We start from the raw sequence: 24,057 nt of genomic DNA, 5'->3' as shown, positions 1-24,057 counted from the left end.
ATCTTAATCTTGTTTTGATTATAATTTAATTCAGTTGATTCAAATTACACATTTAAAATGTGTGTGAATAAAGGTCAGAGTAAAAATATGCCACTGACCTCCACACCCCCTCTGCTCCTGATTTCTCTTTGAAGTGGCACTCAGCAAGAGACTGGCACAGGGTTTCCAACCTTGGGGTTGGGACCCAAACTAGGGTCCCCTTACCTACAACTCAGGTCCCTAGACCAAACTAAAATGACTAATACTCTATGTTTGTCATTGGACATGTAACTACTGCCGATGGCTTTTGTGAAAGCCACTGTAATCTTACTAGCTTATAAACAAAATCAATATAAGAGAAAGCCACTGCTCCACCCATACCACAAACAGTCACTGTAACATGAAGCAAACTATTCATGGGATGTCCAGGGCTTTGCTCACTCCCTAACATTTAAGTGTCAACAGTGAAAACATCATTGGTCCACAATAAGCGAGTAGACTAGCAGGTCGCAGACTTCTGGGTTCAGTCCAGACTGCAGTTGACTGCACAAATAGGATTCAAGTCCTGGCAATCCATCGCTCCAATGCGCACCTGGTCTCCTCAGTAATAATTGTTTAGTCCCAACGCTACAACCAACCAGGAAAAGGGAAAGAAAGAAATAGAAAAGTGGTTTGGGAGAGTTGTGTGTCTACCATGGACAGCACTCCTCTGATCTCTAAATCAGACTTGCTTCTCGTAGCCTACAGCTTTAACACTGAACAATGGCCAACAAAAAACAAGTAATATTTGTTTACAATGACAGCAAACACATCATTATTGCAGCCAAATGTATTACACATATGGAGAATAAATGATATATTTAGAGCCTGTAGATGTGTGTGGTTAGTGTGTTATACAGTATGTGTCAGTAACTGGGTGAACTATGAAGAGTGACAATGATTTCACCGCCTTGTTTTAGTTATGATGCCTGATGTACACAAACTGTCTTCCTGTCATTCTGTCTGTCTCTCACTCTCTAACTCATTTTCCCTCACACACTGACGGAGCTGATGCAGAAGGCTGAGGCCCATCGTGCAGCGCATCGCCGCGAGCCAATCTTTGCTCTTAGTGTTTTCAGCAACCTAATGAAAAGAATGAGGGAATCGATGTCTGTAATGGCAGGCTATGAAGGACCGGCCATGACAGATCAATCTGGCTGGGGAAGTGTTACAGGGGAAACAAGTATCGGCATTCTAATTTAGTCAAAAACACTGAAATACAACAAAACGTACTGTCTGGTGGCCTATCCAAAACTAAATAACAAACCCAACAAACAGGGAGTCTTGGTGTTTTGTCTGCTAATTTAACCACACCTGCATGACTTTAAATTCTGCGTCTTTCTGTTGTTGCAAACTCTCTGTCTCTCTCTCTCTACTGTCAACTTGTCAGAAAATGTATAAAATACTGAAGTTGCAGACATTAAAAAGACAATAAGTTGCTGTGATCATCAGTTAGCTTTTAAGTGGTTTGGCATGTCTCTAGGCTAACGTATTGGGTTTTTATGGATGTCACATTTCATACTAAGTGCCAGTTTGATGCTGTGTTTGAGGTGTAGTTTTGTACGTCATGCAAACTACAAAATGTGAAAGCATCATTTGGCATTTTGCATTTAATCATGCTCTTTCTTTCCACCGGAAAATGCGTATTTCCGCTACATTTTGTCAAAGAAACAACGAGAAGTTGATTGAGTTTGTGTTACTACTTTTTCTCTACTTTTCTGAGTTCACTTTCTGCTCAGTAGTAGAAATGACTAAGAGAAATTGATCCCTGGAGGTAAAGGTTTTTTTTTCAAAGGAGGATGAATTGATCATTTTGAAAGAAAAAGTACTTTTTGAAGTCAATACAGTGGCCTTTTCAGCAAAGGCGCCCTCGAGAACAAAGCCCGCCCGCAGCCCTCTTTTGAATGCATATATTTGGATTCCTGAGATTTTTAAAGGGAAAAGCATCAAACAGGAGGGAAACAGGGGGAAGGAGCATTGTGTCAACACAGCATGAGCATGAGTTTGTGCCGTATCAGCTGGGGCAAAAACTGTGTTGCATAGTTCATCAAGCACACTGCCTTCATTTTAATGCATGAATCCAGTGTGAAGTCAGGGGTCACATTTCTAGCTACTGCGCTTTCTGTGTTGTGATCTGTGTATGATTGTAACTTTCTGCACAGAGATCCTACTGAGTCAGTCACCATCTGCTTTCCTATTATATAAAATAGCAAGAAAATACTGAAGAAAAAAAAGAACAAGACAAGCTAGAAGCCTGAACCAGCCCAGTCAAACCCATGAGAACGGAGGATGGCTTTTTCAAGATGCTGCCTGTAGGGTTTCCGCCATGAACACGCCGCTGTAAAATTAGCTGTGATGGATTGGGTGTGAAGAAATGATCTGCTTTGTGCTCTCATTTAGTCCAATTTGAGAGCACTTGAGCTCGAATCCCCACGAACACTGAAAAGTAAAGGGAGATAATGCTGATAGAAAGCAGCTTGGAAGGAAGGGGCCATCACACTGCAGAGAACATCCATCTTAACATGTCATTTAGTATAGTAATGGGTCTTAAAGTCTTATTTTTCTTTAAACAAGTGAAAAAATGTGCGAATCGGACCAGATAATTGCACTTGTCTCTAATGCAAATCAGATTGTTTTAGGAATTTTCTCAAATTAAGTGTCATTTTCTTGTCGTTAGTGCAATCATCTGTTTTATCCTGCCTTGTTTCAATATTTTGGCACTTGTTTCTAGAAAATGTAAATTTTTGGCAGTGTAACACAGTTAATTGAATGGCGATATATTATAGATCCTATCCAGGTTAACTTTAAGGAGCAGTTTCTCTTTCTCCTCCCAGCTGTGAGGCTGCAGCTCGGGGATGGAGTGGTGTTTCCATACACGTTGTCGCTCTCTGAAAATCCTCTTACTCTGCGCACACACACACACAGCACACACTCATACATACATGCACACACACACACACACCCTCTCTCTCCCTATCATTCTCTCTCTCTCTCTCCCACACACACACAAACACACACACAAACACACACGGCGTGGATTTGTTTTCTCTGTGATGAGGGGGATTATGGGATGAAGGAGGCGAGGCCACGGCAGTTTAGTTCAGTTCGGACCAAAGCTGCTCTCAGCAGCAGCACAATGACAAACAGATGAGTGTCTGTCTGAACGCTGGACGTCTGCACACTCTGGACAGCCGCTAACGCCACAACGTACGAATTCCTGTGCATTTTCTCTACGACTCTGATTGGGATTTTGAAGTGGCAGTGGATCTATTTTATCCTTCGGACGACTAAAGCTCATGAGAAGCAGGATTGTCTGTCTAAAATCAGTGGATTGCAACAGAATCTGGATGAGTTAAAGCCATCAACATGTTGAAATGGATCTATGGATCTATTGTTTCTATGGATGATTTAAATACCAGCTGTTTTTCTTTTACACTGAGAAACAAGGGTGTCTAAGTATCTAAAGAGTTTGCATGGATGGAAGCTAGCTGTGTCACAGAGTGGAGATGTAACATTTCTTGAGATGTTACAATAATTCATATTTTCTTGTGTTAATTGGAAAAAGGCTTACTGGCTGTCATCTCCATGACAACTTGATGGTAAAGATCTATACAGTCTGGATGGATTGATTGGAGCACATTGAGGCATTGGATCAGTGTTACACTTACTCTTTAAAATGCAACGATGACTGGATCGATCAACAGCGACCATTTTGATAGACATAACCACAACATGTGTCTATTTTATTCAAGGGCTCATTTTTTTGTTTTTCACAATGACAGCTGACTAAGCAGCTTCAACACACTATATTGCCACACTGTGGTAATGATTATACTGTAGGTTCTAGTGAAGCCTGCGCTGATGTTCTAATCTTTTTTCATTGAATCATATGAGGACAATTTTACTTTTTCACACTCCACAAGCTATGAGATGACTGACTGATGTATACAACCCATCGACGACACAATATGGGAATGGATCCATTGGATTGTTACAGTGATGACGTCCTTATCTAGTATGCATTTACAATGGACTATTGCCTATTTTAAGAATTTGTATATTAAGAATTTGCTATTCATATGACTGATGACAACCCCATCTGTAATTTTGAACTCTTTTGCAAAGCTAGAGAGCTTAAATTCAGACCTTAGTGATGTACAGCATAGGACATCACCATTGGACGTCTAACTATGCTGTCTCATAGAATATTAGTGTGATTTTTTGCACTGAAATACTATTAATGGTGTTTACCAAGAATGTAAAATGTCCCTTTTTCCCCAGAAAATATTGTTAGTCACCCCTTTTTTTTATCTTTCCTCATTCATTGTTGTTGTAGCTGTATATCAGTGTGCTATCACAGATTTGAGGTCAGCAGAGTAAGCTCTTCTGTATGGTTTATGACTGAGAGAAAGTAGTAAATGTTCTCCAGTACAAATCAAACATGAGAATAACATATTTGGATGCTTCAAGTGAGTGGTATTTCTCTGCCTTGATGATACGTTTTATATTCCTGATTATTCCTGTGGAGAATTATGGGATGCGTGCTTTATGACCTGCGCACGATTACTCAAACAGAGCATGCACTAGCCCACTCCAGCATATTTCAGAGCGAGACCAGAGAGGCTCGGCTTCGGCAGCATAACTCAGCCTCGCCTCTCGCGATGTGGATGGTTGATTCACAAGGTTGGAGGCTGAATGTCAGCGATATGGTTCATTACAGAGGAGGGCGATTCACTTAAACAAAGTTATAGCAATGCGATGATGATATGCTCAATTCTCATTGACTAGGAGATGATTTTTTTTTTTTCTTTTTGCATAATGCACATTGCTTTCAAGTGGCGCATTGGAGGCACTCTGTCTGGTCTTTGTGTTTCTCCTCTCTGTCTCTCTCTCTCTCTATCCCCGCTCTCCTGAAATCCTCAATGACATTGTTAACGTAATCTGCAATAAGCCAATCAGCTGTCACATCAGTGGTTTTTCCTCCCCGCGCTCGTACGTTTTTGCAGAGCATACAGCCATTGATTGCCTATCTGCCGAGCTGGCGAGCCATTATTTGACTGTGGTCGATTGCGCTAAGCAGCGCTATCTCACACTGCAGCACTGCAGGCCACACACCGAGAGACAAGAAGGCACACTAATTGGACTGAGAAGGACCTATCCATAGCTGTACAGTGGTTCTCTTGAGTGTCATTAGTCAGAAAGGAAAAAGAGAATTCATCTTTGGTTCTTTCTTAAATTTTTCAGCTCTTGAAATAAGTAGATACGGATACTGTGGTCTTTATCTGTGAATTATGATCTCGACCTGTAGTCACTCATCTGGCATATATACAGTACCTTCTAATCAATCTCAAGCCTTGCTGCAATTACGTCCACACTGCAAAAAATATCCATCTTAACTAGCCATTTGATCTAGTGTTGAGTCTTAAAATCAGCTTGTTTCCTTTCCTTTCCCCTCGTCTCATTTCCTTTCCTTTCGTCTCATTTCCTTTCCTTTCCTTTCCTTTCTTCTTGTCTCCTCAATTTATCTTCTTGCCTTTCCTGTAGCAGATACTAATGATTTGTCTTACCTGCCTTATTCTTCTTAATTCAAGCTATATTGACCCTTGTTTCTCGAATATTCATACAAAAAATAAAACTGCATTGGACATAAGTGGAAATGTTTCACCCCATTGAGACTTTTTTTTCTTGTTTTAAGAAAAATCGTATTTGAGACTGAATTTCAGACTAAATGACTTTTTTATGATGGACATTTATTTTGCAGTGGACTGACAAAACACGAACCTCTTGGTATGATAATGATCAAAAGCTTACGTTTTCCTTTCTTTGTGTTTCAGCCATAAGAACAAAGCGTCGGGCTGGCCGCCCCCCGGCCCAGGCTCCTGGGGGGGTTTACAGGGCCCCCCCTACAGCTGGGACAGCATGAACACCGCCAGGGAGCCACGGGACTACCTCACCAAGTACGTACGATCACACACTTGGCATGCACTTAAATGTCGGTATGTGTATGCACCAGCATGCACAATCACACAGCTACAGTTCCCATAGAGGTGTCGCAAATCTTTCAGTCAGGACAGTCCAGTGGAGAAGGACTTCCATGTGTGTGATGTCACCAGAAAACCTTCCATACATCAGCATAGTGTTTTCAAGAGCCATTCCCACTCTGTATGGTGTGTTCATTCCCACCACGTCACATATGCTCACCCGCTGTATCAGCAGCGGATTGCACCGGAATACTGATCCTCCTCCTCCTCCTCGCCTCCCCTCTGCTCTTCATCTGTCTTCTCTTCCCCGTATAAAGTCACGAACCATTACTGAACGCAGTCTTTCCAGTAAGCCCATCAGTTTTGCCAGCATCACCACAAGCACACCCGCTCATTATCAATATCAAAGTGCTTCTAAAACCACGTATCTGTTCGTTTATGTCACCTACTTGTTTTTGTGTGTGGTGGTTGATTAACAATGCGGCACATAAAACCTCTGATGTCCATTATCGAAACGCCCCGGCCGAGCTCCGGTCGCTGCTAATGCGCGATGCCTGTTATTGTTTTGGCCTTTTTTCCTGGCATCACTTCCCCTGTCTTCCATGACTAGCTGTTGACAAGACGGGGATGCGGTGCTGGAGTGCCGATCCAAGGCTCAGGAGCCGGGAAAACAGAATTAGCCGTATCTCCGAATGGCGGATGTGTGTATGATTTCGATAAGCAGAGCATCCAGTGAACTTTGTGCATCCTAATATGTTGTTTGTTGCAAAAATTGGCATATGCATTGATGAAGCTGTTTACATACTGCGGACTGACTGTGAAATTCGTCATCCAAATTGTGTAGGAAAGCGGGAAGAAGCACATCGGATTGGGGCGTGTCCAATAACTGATTTCTGCAAATGGACGCATTTATGTTACCTCTCCTCCTCTTGTTTCCTACTCTCCTTATTTGTATTCTCCTCCTCTCTCCACCACCTTTCTCTCTCATTTCCACCACTCTCCTCCCCTGCTATCTATCTCATTCCCCATTCTTACATTCACTCATCCTTTCCTCTCCACTTTTACAGATTCTCTCTTTTCCCCGCTCCTCCTCTCCCCCTTCCTTTCCACCCTCCTTGCCTCTTCTCATCTGCTCTCCCTCTCTCTTTTCCTCTTTTCTCCTCTATATTCTCAATTTCTGCTTTCCCTTCCTTCTCTCTCCTCTCCTCCTCTCCCCTCCTCTACTCTCCTGTCTTCCCCTCCTTCCCGTTCTCCTCCTCTCCTAGCCTCTACGCTTCCTCCCTTCTTTTTTCCCCTCCTTTCTCCTCGCTGCATCTCCTCTTGCGACCTCTTCTCCCTCTCCATGTTTGCCAATCGTTTTCCATCTTTTCTCCCCGCTCTCCTCTCCTCACTCCTATATGCCCCCTCTCTTCTCCTCCTCCATCATCCCCTCCTATTTTCTCTTCTCCTCTATCCCCTGCTCTCCTTTTCGCCCTCCCGCTCGCCTCCTTGACACCAATTCCCTTGGTCTCTGCTTTCAAAACGCTGATTCTCTTGGCTTCGGCGGACAAGCGCAGCACGTTATATTGTGATATGCCAGCTGCTGCTTAAGCGGCGAAGCACTGTACTTCGGAAATAGGTTTTTAATGGAGTTCCCAAAAGCTTTGTAACGTGCTTTTGGGGAAACCCGGCTTCTCAAGAGAGGGTTTATGGCTTGCCAGCACACACACACACACACACACACACCACATAAGTCTTCCACCTTCCCAACCCACCTTTAATGTCTCTCTCTCCTCAATCCTCTTTATTCTCGCTATAAAAAAAATATTCATTTAATCTCGTATTCAAGTCTTGAAATCTTTTTTTTTTTTTTTTTTACCTCAAAAACAAGTTTCAAATATCTGACATTGTGGTAGGATAGCTTGAGTTATTTTTGGTGCAGTTTCTCTCATTTAAATAATTCTGCTGAACCCAATGCCAGTATCTTGAAATGACATAGATCCAGGATTCAAGATTGAAATAGGTGAAACTCCACTGGAAAGCTGTCAAATTTCCTCACCCAACTCGCAGGTTTTTTCGCTTGTATGATGTAAAATTAGATTTTAAGACTGACTTGAATTCAATTAAATGACTTGTTGAAAATAATAGTTTTGGCAGAGCTCCCCGTTTCCATTTCCTCTCTCCTTGCCTTTCCCTCTTTCTCTCTTTCTCTCTACCAGACATTATTGAAGCGGTTGATTGAGCTCATTAGGATTATTTTCTGTTTTCCCCACCTCTCTGCTCTCCACTCTTCCTTTCCTTCCCTTTCCTTTTCCTTCCTTTCCTTTCCTCTTGTCTCCTCTACTCCTTTCCTTTTCTTTCCTTTCCCTTCCTCTTATCTCCTCTCCTCCTTTCCTTTCCATTCCTTTCCTTTTCCTTTTCTTTCTTCTCATCTCGTCTCCTCAATTCCTCTTCTTTCCTTCCCTGTCATCTCCTCTCCTTTCCTCTTGTCTCCTCTACTCCTTTCCTTTCCTTTCCTCTCACCTCCTCTCCCCCTGTCCTTTCCTTTCCTTTCCCCTTACCTCCTTTCCTCCTGTCCTTTCCTTTCCTTTCCTGTCCTTTCCTTTCCCCTTACCTCCTCTCCTCCTGTCCTTTCCTTTCCTTTCCTGTCCTTTCCTTTCCCCTTACCTCCTCTCCTCCTGTCCTTTCCTTTCCTTTCCTGTCCTTTCCTTTCCCTTCCTTTCCTTTCCTTTCCTGTCCTGTCCTATCCTTTCCTTTCCTTTCCTTTCCTCTCCTGTCCTGTCCTGTCCTGTCCTGTCCTGTCCTTTCCTCTCACTTCCTCTCCTCCTTTCCTTTCCTTTCCTCTCCTCCTCTCCTTTCCCGTCCTTCTAGGTCCTTTCCTCTCCTTCCCTGTTCCCCCCCATTAAATTCTCCCCTCTCCTCATGAGAAGGGAGTCAAACATGACGAGGGCAACAAGCTCTGGCTCTGTGGCTTTGTTCCCAGAGAAAAGCTGTTGGCTTAAGAAGAGGTGACACAGTTATCCAGATAGAGCATCACAATTGGATTTCTAGGAGAGTGAGACAGAGACAGAGAGAGGAAAGAGAGACGGGAAGAGAGGCGGAGTGAGTAAAGCGAATGATTGGTTTAGCTATATTGGATAGATTGTTCCCCTAACCTCACCTAACTTAATCTAGCAGGTTTTACTGAATACGACAGTCTGCATTCAAACATGGGAATTAAAATGAATGCACAAAATATTAGGGATCTTACTCTTTTCATGAAGTAAAATAGGGAATCCAGCTAAATATCAGGAAGATGTTCCTAATATTTTGTACATTCAGTGTATGTCACGTTTGAGATCTCTGAGATGTGTGTGTAATGAGACTGCATGTGTGTGTGTGAGTGTTTGTGTAAGTGTGTGCGTGAGTAGTGTAAAAAATGACCATCTTTACAGGTTGTTTAGTCATATGTTCAGTCTTAAAATCATATTTTTCTTAAAACAAGCGGAAATTTCTGCCTGGAGTGAGCTAACTTTTCTCGTTTCCAGTACTGGTTTACTTGTTTCAGGAACATTCTAGGAACAAGTTTCAATATCGTGAGAAAAGGCAGAATAATCAAGTGTCATTTAGTTTCACTTATTTTAAGAAGTTTAAGACTGAACTGCAGATTAAGTGGATATTTTTGCAGTGAGTGTGTGCATGTTCGTGCTCTCACATGCTTGTGTGTATGTGGTTAAGTACTCTAAGTAAACATAAAGACAGAGAGAGAGAGAGAGATTGGGAAGATTTTTCTAAAGTGTGCTGACAAAATATCTATCTTAAGTCATTTAAAGCAATAATCTGCAACATTTTAAACCTGCACAATAGTGATTCAACCTATAGCCAGTTCATGAAAGTTCTAAACACCCGAGGGGGAAAAAATGATGCGTTTTACGTTTCTGGCAGCAGCAGCGGATAAAGCGAATAAATAGAAGAACTGGGTTGGTTTCTGTTGGTGAACTCAAACTTCACCAACAAAAAATCCAAGGAAGCAGACATCACAGTACTGGACACACTGTTTGATTGACAGGTGATCTGTGGGAAGAGCAGTGCAGAAACACCACAGCAATGAGCACTTAGCACCAAAGATGTTGCCAAAATAAAAAAAAACTTTAAAAAAAACTTGCAGATTACCACTTTAAACTAGTATTGAAATTGCATCTTTCTTAAAACAAGTGAAAAAATGGGGCAAGATAATTGTACTTTTGGAAAAATAATTGGAAACCATTTGTAATGCAGAAAGTAAGCAAATGTATTTATTCCAGCTTAATATTGCAAAAAATTGTGTTAGAAAGCTGTGGAACACTTATCACTGCCTTAATGCACACTTGGCAACACGTTTCAAGTCTACTCTTCCTGCCGCCTGAGGAAGAGGAATTGTGTGCATTAAGTGTGCATTAAGCCAGTGATACGTGTTCCACAGCTTTCTAACACGATTTTTTGCGATAAATACATTTCCTTTATGCATTCCAAGCAGTTTCCCTCCTGGATTGCATATAAGACTAAATGACTTGGTAAGATTGTCATTTTTGCTGCGTTTTTGCATGTTTTTCATTCTCTCGTGTCTACTGTGGCAGCACCGGCATTTGACCTTTCGCGTTCAGCTTTGTCCTGCCCCCCCAGCTCCTAGGTCTGCCCTCCCGGGGGATTAAACCCCACCGATCCTAATAGGGGAGATGAGCCCACATCCCGGATTGGCACACGCTTCATTACGGACAGATTTAGTTTGAGATTTCAGCGCCGTATGTACGATACAGAGCAACGCAGTAATGAGAGAGAGAATGGGAATGAGAAAGCGAAAGAGGAAAAGGGAGAACCACAGAGGAAAAGAAGGCAGGATTGTGGAGACTGATCCGGATTGGTTGGAGATCAGGTCGCATCCCGGATTGTTGGAACATGCTTCATCATCGGGGCAGATTTAGGCAAAGCCGTAGGTATATTGTAGTAACTACATATATAACTATGGGCAAAGCCATGCAGGTCGGGGCATTTGAAAATGGTATTTTAGATAGAATAAAAGAGAGAGATAGATTTGTGAAAGGGTTGCAAAACCATGTAGTCCCACACCATATCAGGAGTGAAGGCTAAGACATTGAAGACAGTGTGTGTGTGTGTGTGTGTGTGTGTGTGTGTGTGTGTGTGTGTGTGTGTGTGTGTGTGTGTGTGTGTTGGGATGGAGGTGGGGTGTGGAGGAGAGAGAGAAATCCATGTAGGCCCTGCTGTGTGGACAGCAGAGACAGAGAGAAAAAGAGGATGGATGTTGGCCAGTTGACAATAGACACCCTGTGCTGGACTTTATGTTCAGAGAGAAAGGAGCGGCTGCCAAGAAAGCATTTACAGGAGAGAGAGAGAGAGAGAGAGAGAGAGAGAGAGAGAGAGAGAGAGAGAGAGAGAGAGAGAGAGAGAGAGAGTGTGAGCGCATTCAGACATCTGAGGTTCAGAAAAGAAATAAGGTTCAACTGTAGTTAAGTTTGATATGGTACATTTACATTTTACTGATGCTCTTATCCAGAGTGACTTGCAGCAAGTACAGTAGAATAAGCTGAAATTCCTAAATTAACCATAAAGCTGCGCTAGGCATGCTGGTCCCCAAATGGCAGCAAAAGTTACCTGTTTGAATTCTGAGGACTTCAAAACTCAGAAATGATGTGTGTTTGTATGTAAACTGCGCACTCCTCTGACCTAAATTCCTTTTTTAGACATTCATTTTTAGCTTTTGATAGATCGCATAAAACTTGGAATAAATCACCGTTAACTCACTGATTTTAGCACTAAGATCAACTGTTCATAAATCACCGCTTTGGCTCGGATTTGGTCATTAGCACCAAATTGTATGCATAAGAGCCATTTATAAATGAAAGCCCAGGTCCTGCATTCATTAAATGTCTCAGAAGAGCAGCGGCGATCTGGGCCCAATTTGACTCTTAGATGAAAGTAAAAGTCTACAGATTATGAAGTCGAGTCACGATGATTATCTTCTTATTGTGCAAAGAACGTTGTAACTGTATTTTGATAAGTGTTCTATAAATGAAGGTCTTTCTTCTTCTCCTCTTGTTATTGTGTGACCTGACCGTTCCTAAATCAGTACTTTTCCAACAATCTCTAAGGGCCTGATGTGTCACATGCATGATATCTAGTTTCTATATCTATATCTATGATGCAGGTTTCCTTTGGCATCTCATTTCCATTAATCTGATCTTTCCTGAGTACTGGGGAAATGCCACTGCTATGATTAATATGTACAGTGAATATTCAAGATGTAACACTTGCTCAATATCTACTCGCAACCCCTTTTTCTACAAATCATGCCTCAATTATCTCAACGCTTCAGAGTCCTTATTTAAACTGTCTCCTCCTCATCTACATTTCATGACTGAAGTGGATTTAATAGGTGAAATCATTTAGGGATCATAGCTTTTAACTGTCAAGTATATAACAGGCAGGCCAAATATTGATATTGCTCTGATACCAAATGTGTTGCAAGCAGGTGGTGATTTGAGGGTGCAAAAAAAAACATTAAAATTATCAACCTTGTTAGGGAAATTATGAGGGAAAATATCTGCTTATCTGCCTACACCCCCCCTCGATAAATTATATGGACAGTTAACATAAAATATGCACACACACACACAAACAAAAATCTTCAGTCTCAGGTATTTGCCATAAAGGAAAGAAGTAAAAGAGAGGATCCTAGTTCGTTTGACTAATTGTTAATATACCTTTAAGATGCCTATGAACTTCAATTAAGTCAAGATCTGATGTAGCTCAAAGGATTGGCAAAGGCACTTGAACACAATGAAAACAAAATGAAAAATGAAAATGAAAAAGGGCCCTCTGTCATTTATTGAAACCCTCAGGGTGGAAATCTGCTCCAGTCTCCTTGTAAGTTTGAGGCTCTCCTGTATATAGTTTTACGAGTTTTGTCAAGAGTCATTTCTAGTTTAAAGGGAAAGTCACACACACACACACACACACACACACACACACACACACACACGTAACTGGAACTATCACTAGAATCCTAGGCCAGCATTCATGAAGTTTCTAAGATCTAATTATAATGTGATTTTTATCATATTCTTCAAAATTATCGCACAATGGAATCTGCTGGAATCGACAAAGTGGCCCGGTGGTTAGAGAGACCCTCCCTTAACCATGAGGTCACGAGTTTGATCCCCGCGACAGCCAGTGTGTCCATTAACAGCCACCTGTCTTGTCGAAGTGAACCCCTCTCTGCTGACTCACTGCAGGTCGCTCTGGATGAAGAGAGTCAGCCAAATGCCCGAACTGTAATTGAATCAAGGACAAAGTCAAAAGAGTCAAATGAGGCTGTTGCTCCGTATCTAGAAAAATGGCTTTTTGCTGGCGCTCTGTTCCTCACTGTGTCCCTCCTCTCCGGTGTTTTTTTCAGCCAAGTGTCCCAGAGCAGCTCCCTGGAGGAGGTGCGTCTGGATGGGGTCCCCCCCGCCCCGCGCCTGGTGGAGATGAGACGAGACCCCGTCCTGGGCTTCGGCTTTGTGGCTGGCAGCGAGAAACCTGTGGTGGTCCGCTCTGTCACGCCAGGTAGGTTTGTGTGTGTGTGTGTGTGTGTGTGTGTGTGTGTGTGGAGCAAGGAGGTAGATTACCCTGCCTGCCTATCCCAAAATGCTTTGCCCGATCTCAGAATGTCTTCCACTTTTTGTCATCATGTCAGGCTTCACATGGGTCTTACCCTTTTTAGAACAAACACACAAAAAAAGAAAAGAAAAACAGAATTCAAGGCAGTGTGAATGCATGCAAACTCAATGGAAGGAGGCAAACAGAGCGAAGTAGATGCAACTTCACTCTTCAGTCAAAGAGGTGTTGAACTTGAGTTGACATTTTTCACTTGAGCAAGAAATTGACCCAACGCTGTAAAGCAAAAGCTAATCAGCTTCAAGCAGGACTTTATCCATCACCTGTAAATTTCTCCTCCAACCTAGTATTTACAGCAGGAAAAATGTCTGAACACTGACCAATGTCAGCTGCACAAAAGGTTTAGAAAAGCTATTGTAGATTCTCAAAGCAGAGACTGGTCATGCTGGCTGCCAAGCATGGCACAAAAGGATAAAAGAACAGAATAAAACTGTGACAGAACAAAAAGTATGATGCTGAAGCATAGTTTCGTGTTCATGTTCACTGACTCATCATTCCTTACATTTAAAAAAGATTCAATACTTTACTGCCATGTCAATAGAGTTGATAGGAATTTGTCTTAGTGCAGCTCGACTTGTAAAAGAAATATGTCCACCAAAACCATGAGTCGTACTGGTTGTGTGGCTATAGCTCTGGCTGCTTTCTGTCGTGTCAAGCGGTGTCACCAAACGTGCTTCTGTGTCATCATGCCAAGTAACTCCACAAACCAGCTGCCTGGAGTCATTTTCCACAACCTTAGGCAAGTTGGCCAGTGTTACATTTTATATTTACAGCACGATCAACAAGTCTCTAGAAGTCCATTAATTTCCCATAGAATTGAACAACCAGGGACACTCAGCAAGCTTGTCAGCCAAGAAATGTTGGCTATGGCTGAACCTTTCGCTGTCATCAGCCAATCAGATTTGTGTAGCTTCGACTGATGTGATCTCATTTCATGAACAATGGTTCCCGACTGGAAGGTGCAAAATGGATGAGAAGTTATTTACAGCCATTCAAAGCTTCTCAGTTCCCTCCAACTTTTATTTGAAAGACTACAGGACTAAAGTTTCGACTGCGTCTGTCACTGTACTCCACTGCCTTCTTTGGGTAAGCTGCCCAGAGACATTCTTCTGCTGCTCTGAGAACGGTCCCCCTGTGGGTTAGGCTGAAGCACGAGAAACCTTCATTCATTCACAAAGTTTATGGCGTCAAACCTGGCTTGAAATTAACTGCTGTCCCGGCTACAAAAAGATAAGAAGACATGGATGTGACAATAACGTTTGTAAGGCAACAGGTTTTTGAGGGATTATTTCTTGGCAGGGGCTTCCATTTCTTCCTGTGGGTGTCAGGTGATTGACAGTAAGCAGAGGGTAACATAATGCAAAAATTCATATAAAAACACTCAACTTGGGCACACTCGGGGACAATGAAATAAAGATAAAACAGACTGGGACAAAACCAAATTAAGGCTTCATGTTGACTGTGACGGATTATCTCGCTCTGGCAATTTCCAAGTCTGTGGAAGTTGTTTTTCATACTTTACTAAAATAAGTGGCAGCAAATGGCTTCTTCTGAACGGAGGAAAAGCCCTGATATTTCCAACTATGCTGACTGTGTGCAGACATCAGCAGGAAGAATGTAAAGGAGAAGGGCAACCAAGACGATTGGCACAAACTTAAAAAAAAAACAATGGTATTATCCTTTAACGAGATAAATTCATAATATACATCATAGTATCCAGTCATGTGCCATGTAGGACCAAGAGGTTTTCCTTCCAACCAATCACTACATCAGGTGGTTTCACTCATTAGTCGCTCCCACTCTGGTTGAAGGTGCACTAACCAGTGAAATCAGCTGCTGTAGTTTATGTTGGTGGTTGTCTGCCTCATGATAATCACCAACTAGGCCACAGTGAATATATGTATTTCTCTATGTTTATGTCTTGATGTGTGGATGGATGTCATGTCTTATTATTTTAATGCTATGCCCTCTGTTTGGGCAATAATTTGTGTTGTTGATTTGTATTCTTTTGTTGTGTGAGAACCAGCAGCACTATGAGTCCAAGGCAAATTTCCCCACAATAAAGGGGACACTAAAGTGCCGTATTGTATCGTATTGTAGTGCATTGTATCGAATCGTATCATGTATCGTGTATCGTGTATCGTGTATCGTGTATCGTGTATCATGTATCGTGCATTGTATATCGTATCGTATGTAGCGTATCGTATGTAGCGTATCGTATCATATATCGTATGGTATCGTATCGCATCGTATCGTATATCGTATATCATAGCGCATTCTATTGTAGCGCATCGTATATTGTATCATATATCGTATCGTATAGCATCGTATTGTATTGTATCATATTGTATCGCATCATATCATATCGTATTGTATTGTATAATATCATATCATACCCACCTTTTCATTTACAGTGCCACTACATCACCAGTCCTGCCTATTGCTTCAACACCATTGGAGGTATAGCTAGGAATCTGTGAGCTCAAATACACCAACAGTGACATGGCTGCTAGCGGTCTTAAAATATCACCACATCCCTCCTCCTCCTCCTCCTCCTATCCACTGTCAGTTGCAGTGGCTCCTTAGAAGGAGAGTGATTAGGCATCTCGATAATCAATCAGCATTGAATTCCGAGCAGACAATTGAATTAATGAATATTCTATTTACAGCCTTTGGCCAAGTGAGGGAATATAAATGCATGAGGACACTGCAATAGATTGATTCTTACTCAGCGCACATTACATGCATCAGGGGACGCACACACACACACACACGCATTTGTAGATCAGTTTATAAATTACCCACATACCGACACAGTCACACACACACATGCGTGCACACACATTCACACACACATGCTCGCACTTCACAGGTTCTCCCCGCTCCACTGTGATGTACAGCACTTCCATTCACCCCTCCCTCCATTGATTCATTCACACACTATCTTTGGCTAACAGACTGAAACAATTAGTGTGATCAGTACGGCCGTAGGCAGATGTCAGGACAACAACTATTTTCAATCTATCTTGCTGCACACAAACACACACAAACACATGCTGCTTCGATAGAGCGGCTGGTGTGTGTGTGTGTGTGTGTGTGTGTGTGTGATCAAAGGAGATAGAGCAGAAAGTACAGAAAATCAAACTTATGCGAGTTCCAAAGTACCCTATGGTGCTTTTAGACAAAATAACCTTGACACAATCACTTTCTCTTGTGTGTGTGTGTGTGTGTGTGTGTGTGTGTGTGTGTGTGTGTGTGTGCAGGCGGTCCATCAGAGGGGAAGCTGATCCCAGGTGATGAGATCATCATGATCAATGATGAGGCTGTCAGTTCGGCTCCTAGAGAACGAGTCATCGACCTCGTCAGGTACAAACTAAAACCTCGGGGACGTTATAATCTATCAGCAACAAATTTGAATCTATTACTCCAGTCTCGGTTTCAAATCCCTCAATTGAATCAAATCAGCAGGTGGGTTTTACTTAAAATACAAAAACTGGGAATCTTATGCTAGAAAAGTCTTCTTATTTCTAATCTAATAAGTCATTATTGAGCATAAAGGCTTTATCATTATTTGGTGAGTTTGAGTTTCAGACTCATGTATCAAGGTAAGGTAACATTATGTGATGACTTCAAAAATCTGTAGAACATAAAGATAAATCAACTTTTTATTCCAGTCTACAGGCTGTAACTTTGAGCTGTGTCATTAATAATATCTGCAACCATTTTGAAACATTTGAAATGGGAGATTGATCACTGGTTGTAGCAGAAACAATCACTGCCAGCTAAGAAAAAAATATTATGAAACATGGTCAAAGTTATCATCTGATCAATATTTTCACAAAACTGTTGAACAATGAACATCAGTCACCTGTTGTCCAAAACGGTCGCAGAACTTTGGCCTGAAGAAATAATGTGATGTTTTATCAATTAGATTATAATTTATTGTTTCTTTGTCTTTTAATTTGTCTTTGTGTAAAACATAGAGGGCTATGTGAAAAGCGAGTTTTTTAATAAACAGAACACGCCTAACAAATATTGCTCAACTGTGACCTGTTTGAGTATTTTCATTGCATATTAGTAATGCTTTCCACCCAGATTTGTCTGCATCATGCATAATTAATAGAGTTCTATGCAACAAACAAATGGAGTAATATTCAGAATAACAGAATAAAATTATAAGCTGTTTACTGTTTCAGTGCACACTGCAAAAATTATACTGAAATGACGTTTCGGTCCACAGGAAGCGCTGTCACATGATTTTTAAATGAATAATAAGGTGTGAGTGTCTGTGCGCGCACACGTGTGTGTGTGTGTGTGTGTGTGTGTGTCTGCAATTCCGTGCGCTTACGAGTTGTGATTGCCGGGGGCATCTCATTCCATTTCATCCAAGCTAATCAAGTTCCTGTTGTTTATCTGCCATTGTTCACTGTGATTGTTGTTTTTTGCTGACTTTGTTGACTGTGTGATTTGTTGTCTTCTCGCTCCAGGAGCTGCAAAGAATCCATCATGTTGACTGTTGTCCAACCGTATCCTGTGAGTAGATCGGCTCTGGGTTAAACTGTAGCCGCAAATAACCAAGTTTTTTTGTTTTAATGCACTTGGAGCACCAGATGGGGTTTACTGCATCAGGACAAATTGGATCATGCCAGATAAATTATCATTAGCAGAAAAATGTGCTCAATTGAAAGTCCATATTTTATGGCACTTTTATTCTGCTCCAGGAAGATGAATACAAACGCTGAAAACTATTTGAAATTGCAATGCGACCCATGTTTGCAGTAGTTACAGTATTTACTGTGTATATGTGATTTGTTGCTCTATTTATATGCCCTAAATAGAATGTTTTGTATCCGTTACATTTGGCTCCTTTGCCTTCTTTATCTGGGTCTTCTGTACATAACACTAAAATTTTTACCATTCATGCATGGTGTTTGTATATTTAACGGTGCTGCATATAGCATTGTTAAACATTAATATATCATTGTCAGATGAATTGTGATACCTTGGTATAATCACTGTAAAAAATGAGACCATGGTGGAGTTGATTGGTAGCCTCTTTCTCATGCCAGTGCTATTGTTAGTGTTTCTCAAAGTAAAGACCACATTTCCCATAAACCCTGTTGCTCCCTGTCACCAAGAGAATGTTGCTTGTTCGATAAAAGGTTTTCTCTTTGGCTTTGCTGAAGAGGATAAACATGCTGGATGTTATTTTGGAAGTGAGCCTTTCACTCTGTCCATCATCTGCCACGGAGAGAAACTCTGAAAGCTTTCGCTTCATTTGTGCCGTAAAACAATCCAGCAGATTTCCTGCCAAATCCGACCTGATGGTAAAAAATGCAGTGTGGAGTCCGGTAGAGGCTGCCAGTCTTCTCAGCAATGGTCTTGTTTGTTTACAGTAATTATACTAATGTCTCAGAATTAATGTGGTAATGATTTATTGATGTTAAACTGCTACACGTAGCTCTTTTAAGCCACAAATGTTTGTAATGTACTGTAACCCTCTCTTAACTGTCTTTTTCTTTATTTTTGTTTGTGTGTTTATGCTTCTCTTTATCTCTCTCTTACTGTCTCTCTCTCTCTCCCTCTATCTCTCCCCTCCCTGCCTCTCTTTATCTCTTTCTTCCTCTCTCTCCCTCCATCTCTCTCTCTCTCTCTCTCTCTCTCTCTGGACGGTTGCCTCTTAGTCCCCTAAATCAGCGTTCATCAGTGCAGCCAAAAAAGCCAAGCTCAAGTCCAATCCGGTCAAAGTGCGCTTTGCAGAGGAGGTCATTATCAACGGCCAGGTTCCAGTAAGTTCTCTCTCTCTCTCTCACACACACACACACACACACACACACACACACACACGCTTATGTATTGACCTATATAGCAAACGCCAGATGGTTGCCATTTGCCACATAGGACAATGCAACGGGTGTCAGAGAGCCAAGACAATCACAGAAAAGTGTTAGTCAAGTATAATTTACTGTGATTGACAGTTTACCTGCTACTGCCCTTATGTGTTTAACCTCACCCATCTGGTACTGCATGAAAATGAATATAAACGCTCAGAATGAAGAGAAGGTCTGATCTTATTTCTCCTCTGCAGAACTCGGTGAAGGACAATTCTCTGCTGTTCATGCCAAATGTCCTGAAGGTCTACCTGGAGAACGGGCAGACCAAGTCTTTTCGCTTCGACAGCAGTACCTCTATCAAGGTGTGTGTGTGTGTGTGTGTGTGTGTGTGCACGCGCGTTTCACCCCCCTTAAGGCACACTTGACACTTCCTACAAAATTAGAAGCCTCCGCTGCACCTATAATTACAAAGGGAGAAATTAATTTAGGGAGCGAATGAATGTGTCTTGCTGCAAACACACTAAACCTTGAAATTCAGTATCACTTTCAGGCAAGTTGGCGAGGAAGATATTCTTATTCACAGCAGTGTTGTGAACATTCTGGGCACATTTACAGCTGGGAGCGGCCCAGTACAACCACAGTAATCCACTGGGTGGCTCCCGCTCTGTTGTTTATGGAGCAGGAGAGCTTGTTCACTTCCCATGCCCAAATATTTCTCAGCTGCACTGCGATGAACAAGTTATTTAACATGTAATTTAGTTTAATATTGGGTTGTAAAATACTGTTTTTTCTTAAAATAAGTGAAAAAAACCTGCCAAAGAGTGAAGACAATTTCACTTGTTTCCAATGGAAATCAATTTGTTTCAAGAAATTCTCTCACCGTATTGACAGATTTTTTCCGTTGTTTTAAGGAAAAGACGATTTTAAGGCTCAATACGAGACTAAATGACTTGTTTCGATGGAGTGTGGGGTTCAAACTGGTGAACTTTCAGGCACAAGCTTACTTTTGCAACCATCTATAGTTTATGAGTCTATGGATGTAAGGGCATAGGTTTGATTTTGACATTGGTAGGGACACAAAAGCTGAGGCGTTTTGCATTTATGATAGACTTCTGACCGCCATTTCATGTCATCTAGAGCCTTAATTTATAGATAGTTATGGTAGCCAACACACTCATTAACAGACACACAGACACAGGGGTGTAGCACATTAATGAATCCTTTACTCAAATTTGCCAGCTGAATGGGACTTTGAAGAGCACATTTTGTTTTAAGGCAGGTACTGTACTGTTGCCTATTCAAACCAATGATCTATAAACATGTATTTACATTTTTAAAAAATAAATAATAATAAGATATTGTAAACTATATCCAAACCCTACATACAAACAGCTGAGTGTCCACTGCCTTACTACTATTTGAAGGAGCCAAACACATGCCTACGGCTGTCATTAACAGAGATGAACTGTTGGCATATTTGTTTTACATCAATGTTATCAATGTGGCACACAGCAGCATTGTTCAATCTCACTTGTGACATTGTTGTTCTGAGCCACGTTTTCAATCTCCTCAATGCACTGAAACTTCTTTCAGCCTCAGCTGATGAGACTGGGATGACTAAAAGCAGCCTAACAAGGGTTTCAAATTAATCAAACAGGCCTCTTACTTCAACTGCCATTCCTCTCATGATATTAGCCACTTCAGCACTAGATTTGAAAGTGTTTTTGGACCGGAACATGGCTAGTTGGACTTTTAGATTCTCCCTGTTCAGTTCAAGTATGAATACGTCTATGAAAGTACTAAACACATGGATAGTATGTAGGCTACTTACGGTCGTCACTCGTCACTGACGCACGCGACGCGGTACTTAAATAAACTAACTGTAATGGCTAAACACAACTGTTACTAATATAAAATAGGATGGAGTCTTCACTTGCATGCTCGCCGGTAGGCGGAGCTTTGGCTCTTCTTGTACACAGCCCACAGCATTTCATACGTTAGCAAGAAATGGCAAAGCCAATCAGTGATTTTTTTGGGGGGTTAGGGAGGCGGTGTCACACCAATTTTTATCCGGGCTGCAAAAATGGTCCGGGTGACGCAATGACATTCTAAAACAGCTGTTATACTAAAGTTTCGTTACAGCGTCCGTTGCTATGCCGACACGGGACACCAATGCACTACACCAATGCAGCGGGACTCGTAGTAGAGAACGCGATCTGTTAACATTGACTAGACACTGACGGACAAAACAACGTTTATTGTCAATCAAAATAATTGCTAGGGACATTTCAGAGTTGCTTGATATTGGTAGGGACACGTCCCTACCGTCCCTACCCAATTCTACGCCCTTGTATGGATGCATACTTGTAGGGAGCTATGTAGCTGTTTATCCAGGAGGTGTATCTGAAAAAGACACGTTCCGCGGTACCTCGTGTAAAATGAGTGATCAGATGAGTGACAGGCCTGTTGGCAGCAACACACCCTACTATGTCAAATTTTGCTACACAATTACACCTGGGGCAAAGGGAGCTGTAACGTAAATTGTTAGAAGAAATTCTTGTCAGAATAGACGACATATTCAAGGTTACAGGGGGATTCTCCGCTCCTTTTTTGCATTATCATAACTTATGCCATTTTATTGCATATATTGCGTATGGGTGGCCCCAGCGGGAATCAAACCCCTTACTCTAGCAGTGTTGATATCATGCTATTCCTGTTACATTGTTAAAATCACTCTGTATGTACATATACACTACCAGTCAAACATTTGGACACAGCACATTTTTCTTTATTTTTACTATTTTCCACATTTTAGAATAATAGTAAAGACATCAAAACTATGAAATAACACAAATGGAATTATGCAGTGACCAAAAAAGTGTTAAACAAATCAAAACTTCTTCTTCTATTTTAGATCTTTAAAGTAGCCGCCCTTTGCCTTGATGGAAAGGCAAAATCTTTGGAAAGAAATTCATACATAGGATCAACTTCACTATTTATATTTGTCTAAGAAACACATTTCAAGTATTTAAGCAAAAGCCTTTAGATCAAAATGGCTTTAAGATCATGAAAAACATAGAACATTCAATCAAGTGTGTCCAAATTTTTCATTGGTAGTGTATATAGGTATATGTATATATATGTTAGAGTTGTCTCTAAATACTTCAAATAGCGTTCAGTCTGCACAAAGATCATACATGATACCGACTTTTAACCGTACTTTTTCATATTTGGGACTCACTATCATCCCCACTGAGCTACAGCAGGCCACTATGCTTATGAAGTTCTGATTTTCTTTTTTGTTGGTTTTGTCTCCAGGACGTGATCCTGACCCTCCAAGAGAAGCTGTCAATCAAATGCATCGAGCACTTCTCCCTCATGCTGGAGCAGCAGACGGAAGGCTCTGGAAGCAGACTGCTTCTCCTGCATGAACAGGAGATGCTTACTCAGGTAGGAATAAAAATCTCTCTGTTTCCTCCTGTTTCTCTGTTTCCATCTCCCTCTTTTGCTCTCTCTCTGTCTCTCTTCCCATCTCCCTCTCGGTCTCACACACACAAACTTATACACACACACACACATTCCTGCTCAGTATTCAAGCAGCATCTAGACCCCAGTGTCATTTATCAGAACTGGCACAGCAGGGGCGACAGCTCACATTACACCTACCCTCCCACACACACTCCCATACACACACACACACACACTCACCCATACACTCACACACACTTATACACAGTGCCCGCTACATTCTAATGAGGATGTGAGATCACAAGAGGACAATTTTAATATTCACACCGCACAGTTCAGATCTGAAGCTCTGTACGTGGCGCGCACAATGGCAGGTGCATATTTGAAAGAAACGACGTTTTCTAACACCCTTGATAAAACATTTAATATTATGTTAAATTATCAATATTTAAGAGATGATGCTGGTCTTGAGGTTTTGCTTTGAATGAGGAATAGAATAAGATGCACAGACGCCTGCTTTGTAAAAATATATTCACAGCCACAGTATATATGCACAGCCACAACAACAAGTTGGTTCTTTCTGGAGTATTGCTGAGGCGTTGCACAATCATGCCTTTAGGTTATAAAATGGTAAAATGACACTTATTTGGATACTTCTACTACTACTACTACTATTATTACTACCACTCCCACTACTACTACTTACTCTACTACTACTACTACCACCACCATACTACCACTACTGCTACTTCTACTACGTTCCTACCTGCTACACACTGCTGTTAATGGGTGTGCCTGCTTACTCCCTCTGCCACCCCATTCCCTTCCTTATTATTATTAATCAATGCTGTGATTGTGGGCGATTGTATGTAGTTTCTGACTGAACTACTACTACTCCCACTCCCACTACTACTACCATTACTACTACTACTGCTACACTTACTACTACTGGTCCCACTACTACTACTACCACTACTACTACTGATACTGTTGTTACAACTACTACTCCTCCCACAAATACTACTACTGCTACTATTACTACTACTCCCACTACTACTACTACTACTACTGCTACTACCATTACT

At 41.5% G+C, this 24,057-nt stretch overlaps 1 protein-coding gene across 1 annotated transcript in view; it reads left to right on the top strand.

The window, feature by feature from the left end:
- Window positions 1-4,679: 4,679 nt before the first annotated feature.
- Window positions 4,680-24,057, top strand: part of LOC139916841 (FERM and PDZ domain-containing protein 4-like) — a 30,810-nt gene continuing 11,432 nt past the window's right edge. The window contains exons 1-8 of the mRNA XM_071905852.2: window positions 4,680-4,701; window positions 5,825-5,975; window positions 13,408-13,559; window positions 16,934-17,036; window positions 18,158-18,203; window positions 19,355-19,459; window positions 19,759-19,866; window positions 22,823-22,954. Of these exons, the coding sequence (XP_071761953.2) occupies window positions 4,680-4,701; window positions 5,825-5,975; window positions 13,408-13,559; window positions 16,934-17,036; window positions 18,158-18,203; window positions 19,355-19,459; window positions 19,759-19,866; window positions 22,823-22,954 (819 nt within the window). The remainder of the gene's footprint in view (window positions 4,702-5,824; window positions 5,976-13,407; window positions 13,560-16,933; window positions 17,037-18,157; window positions 18,204-19,354; window positions 19,460-19,758; window positions 19,867-22,822; window positions 22,955-24,057) is intronic.

Source organism: Centroberyx gerrardi, chromosome 21 (genome assembly GCF_048128805.1).
Source record: "Centroberyx gerrardi isolate f3 chromosome 21, fCenGer3.hap1.cur.20231027, whole genome shotgun sequence".
Classification (NCBI taxonomy): domain Eukaryota; kingdom Metazoa; phylum Chordata; class Actinopteri; order Beryciformes; family Berycidae; genus Centroberyx; species Centroberyx gerrardi.
Note: the sequence above shows the minus strand (reverse complement) of the source record. Positions and strands in the feature narration are given on the sequence as shown.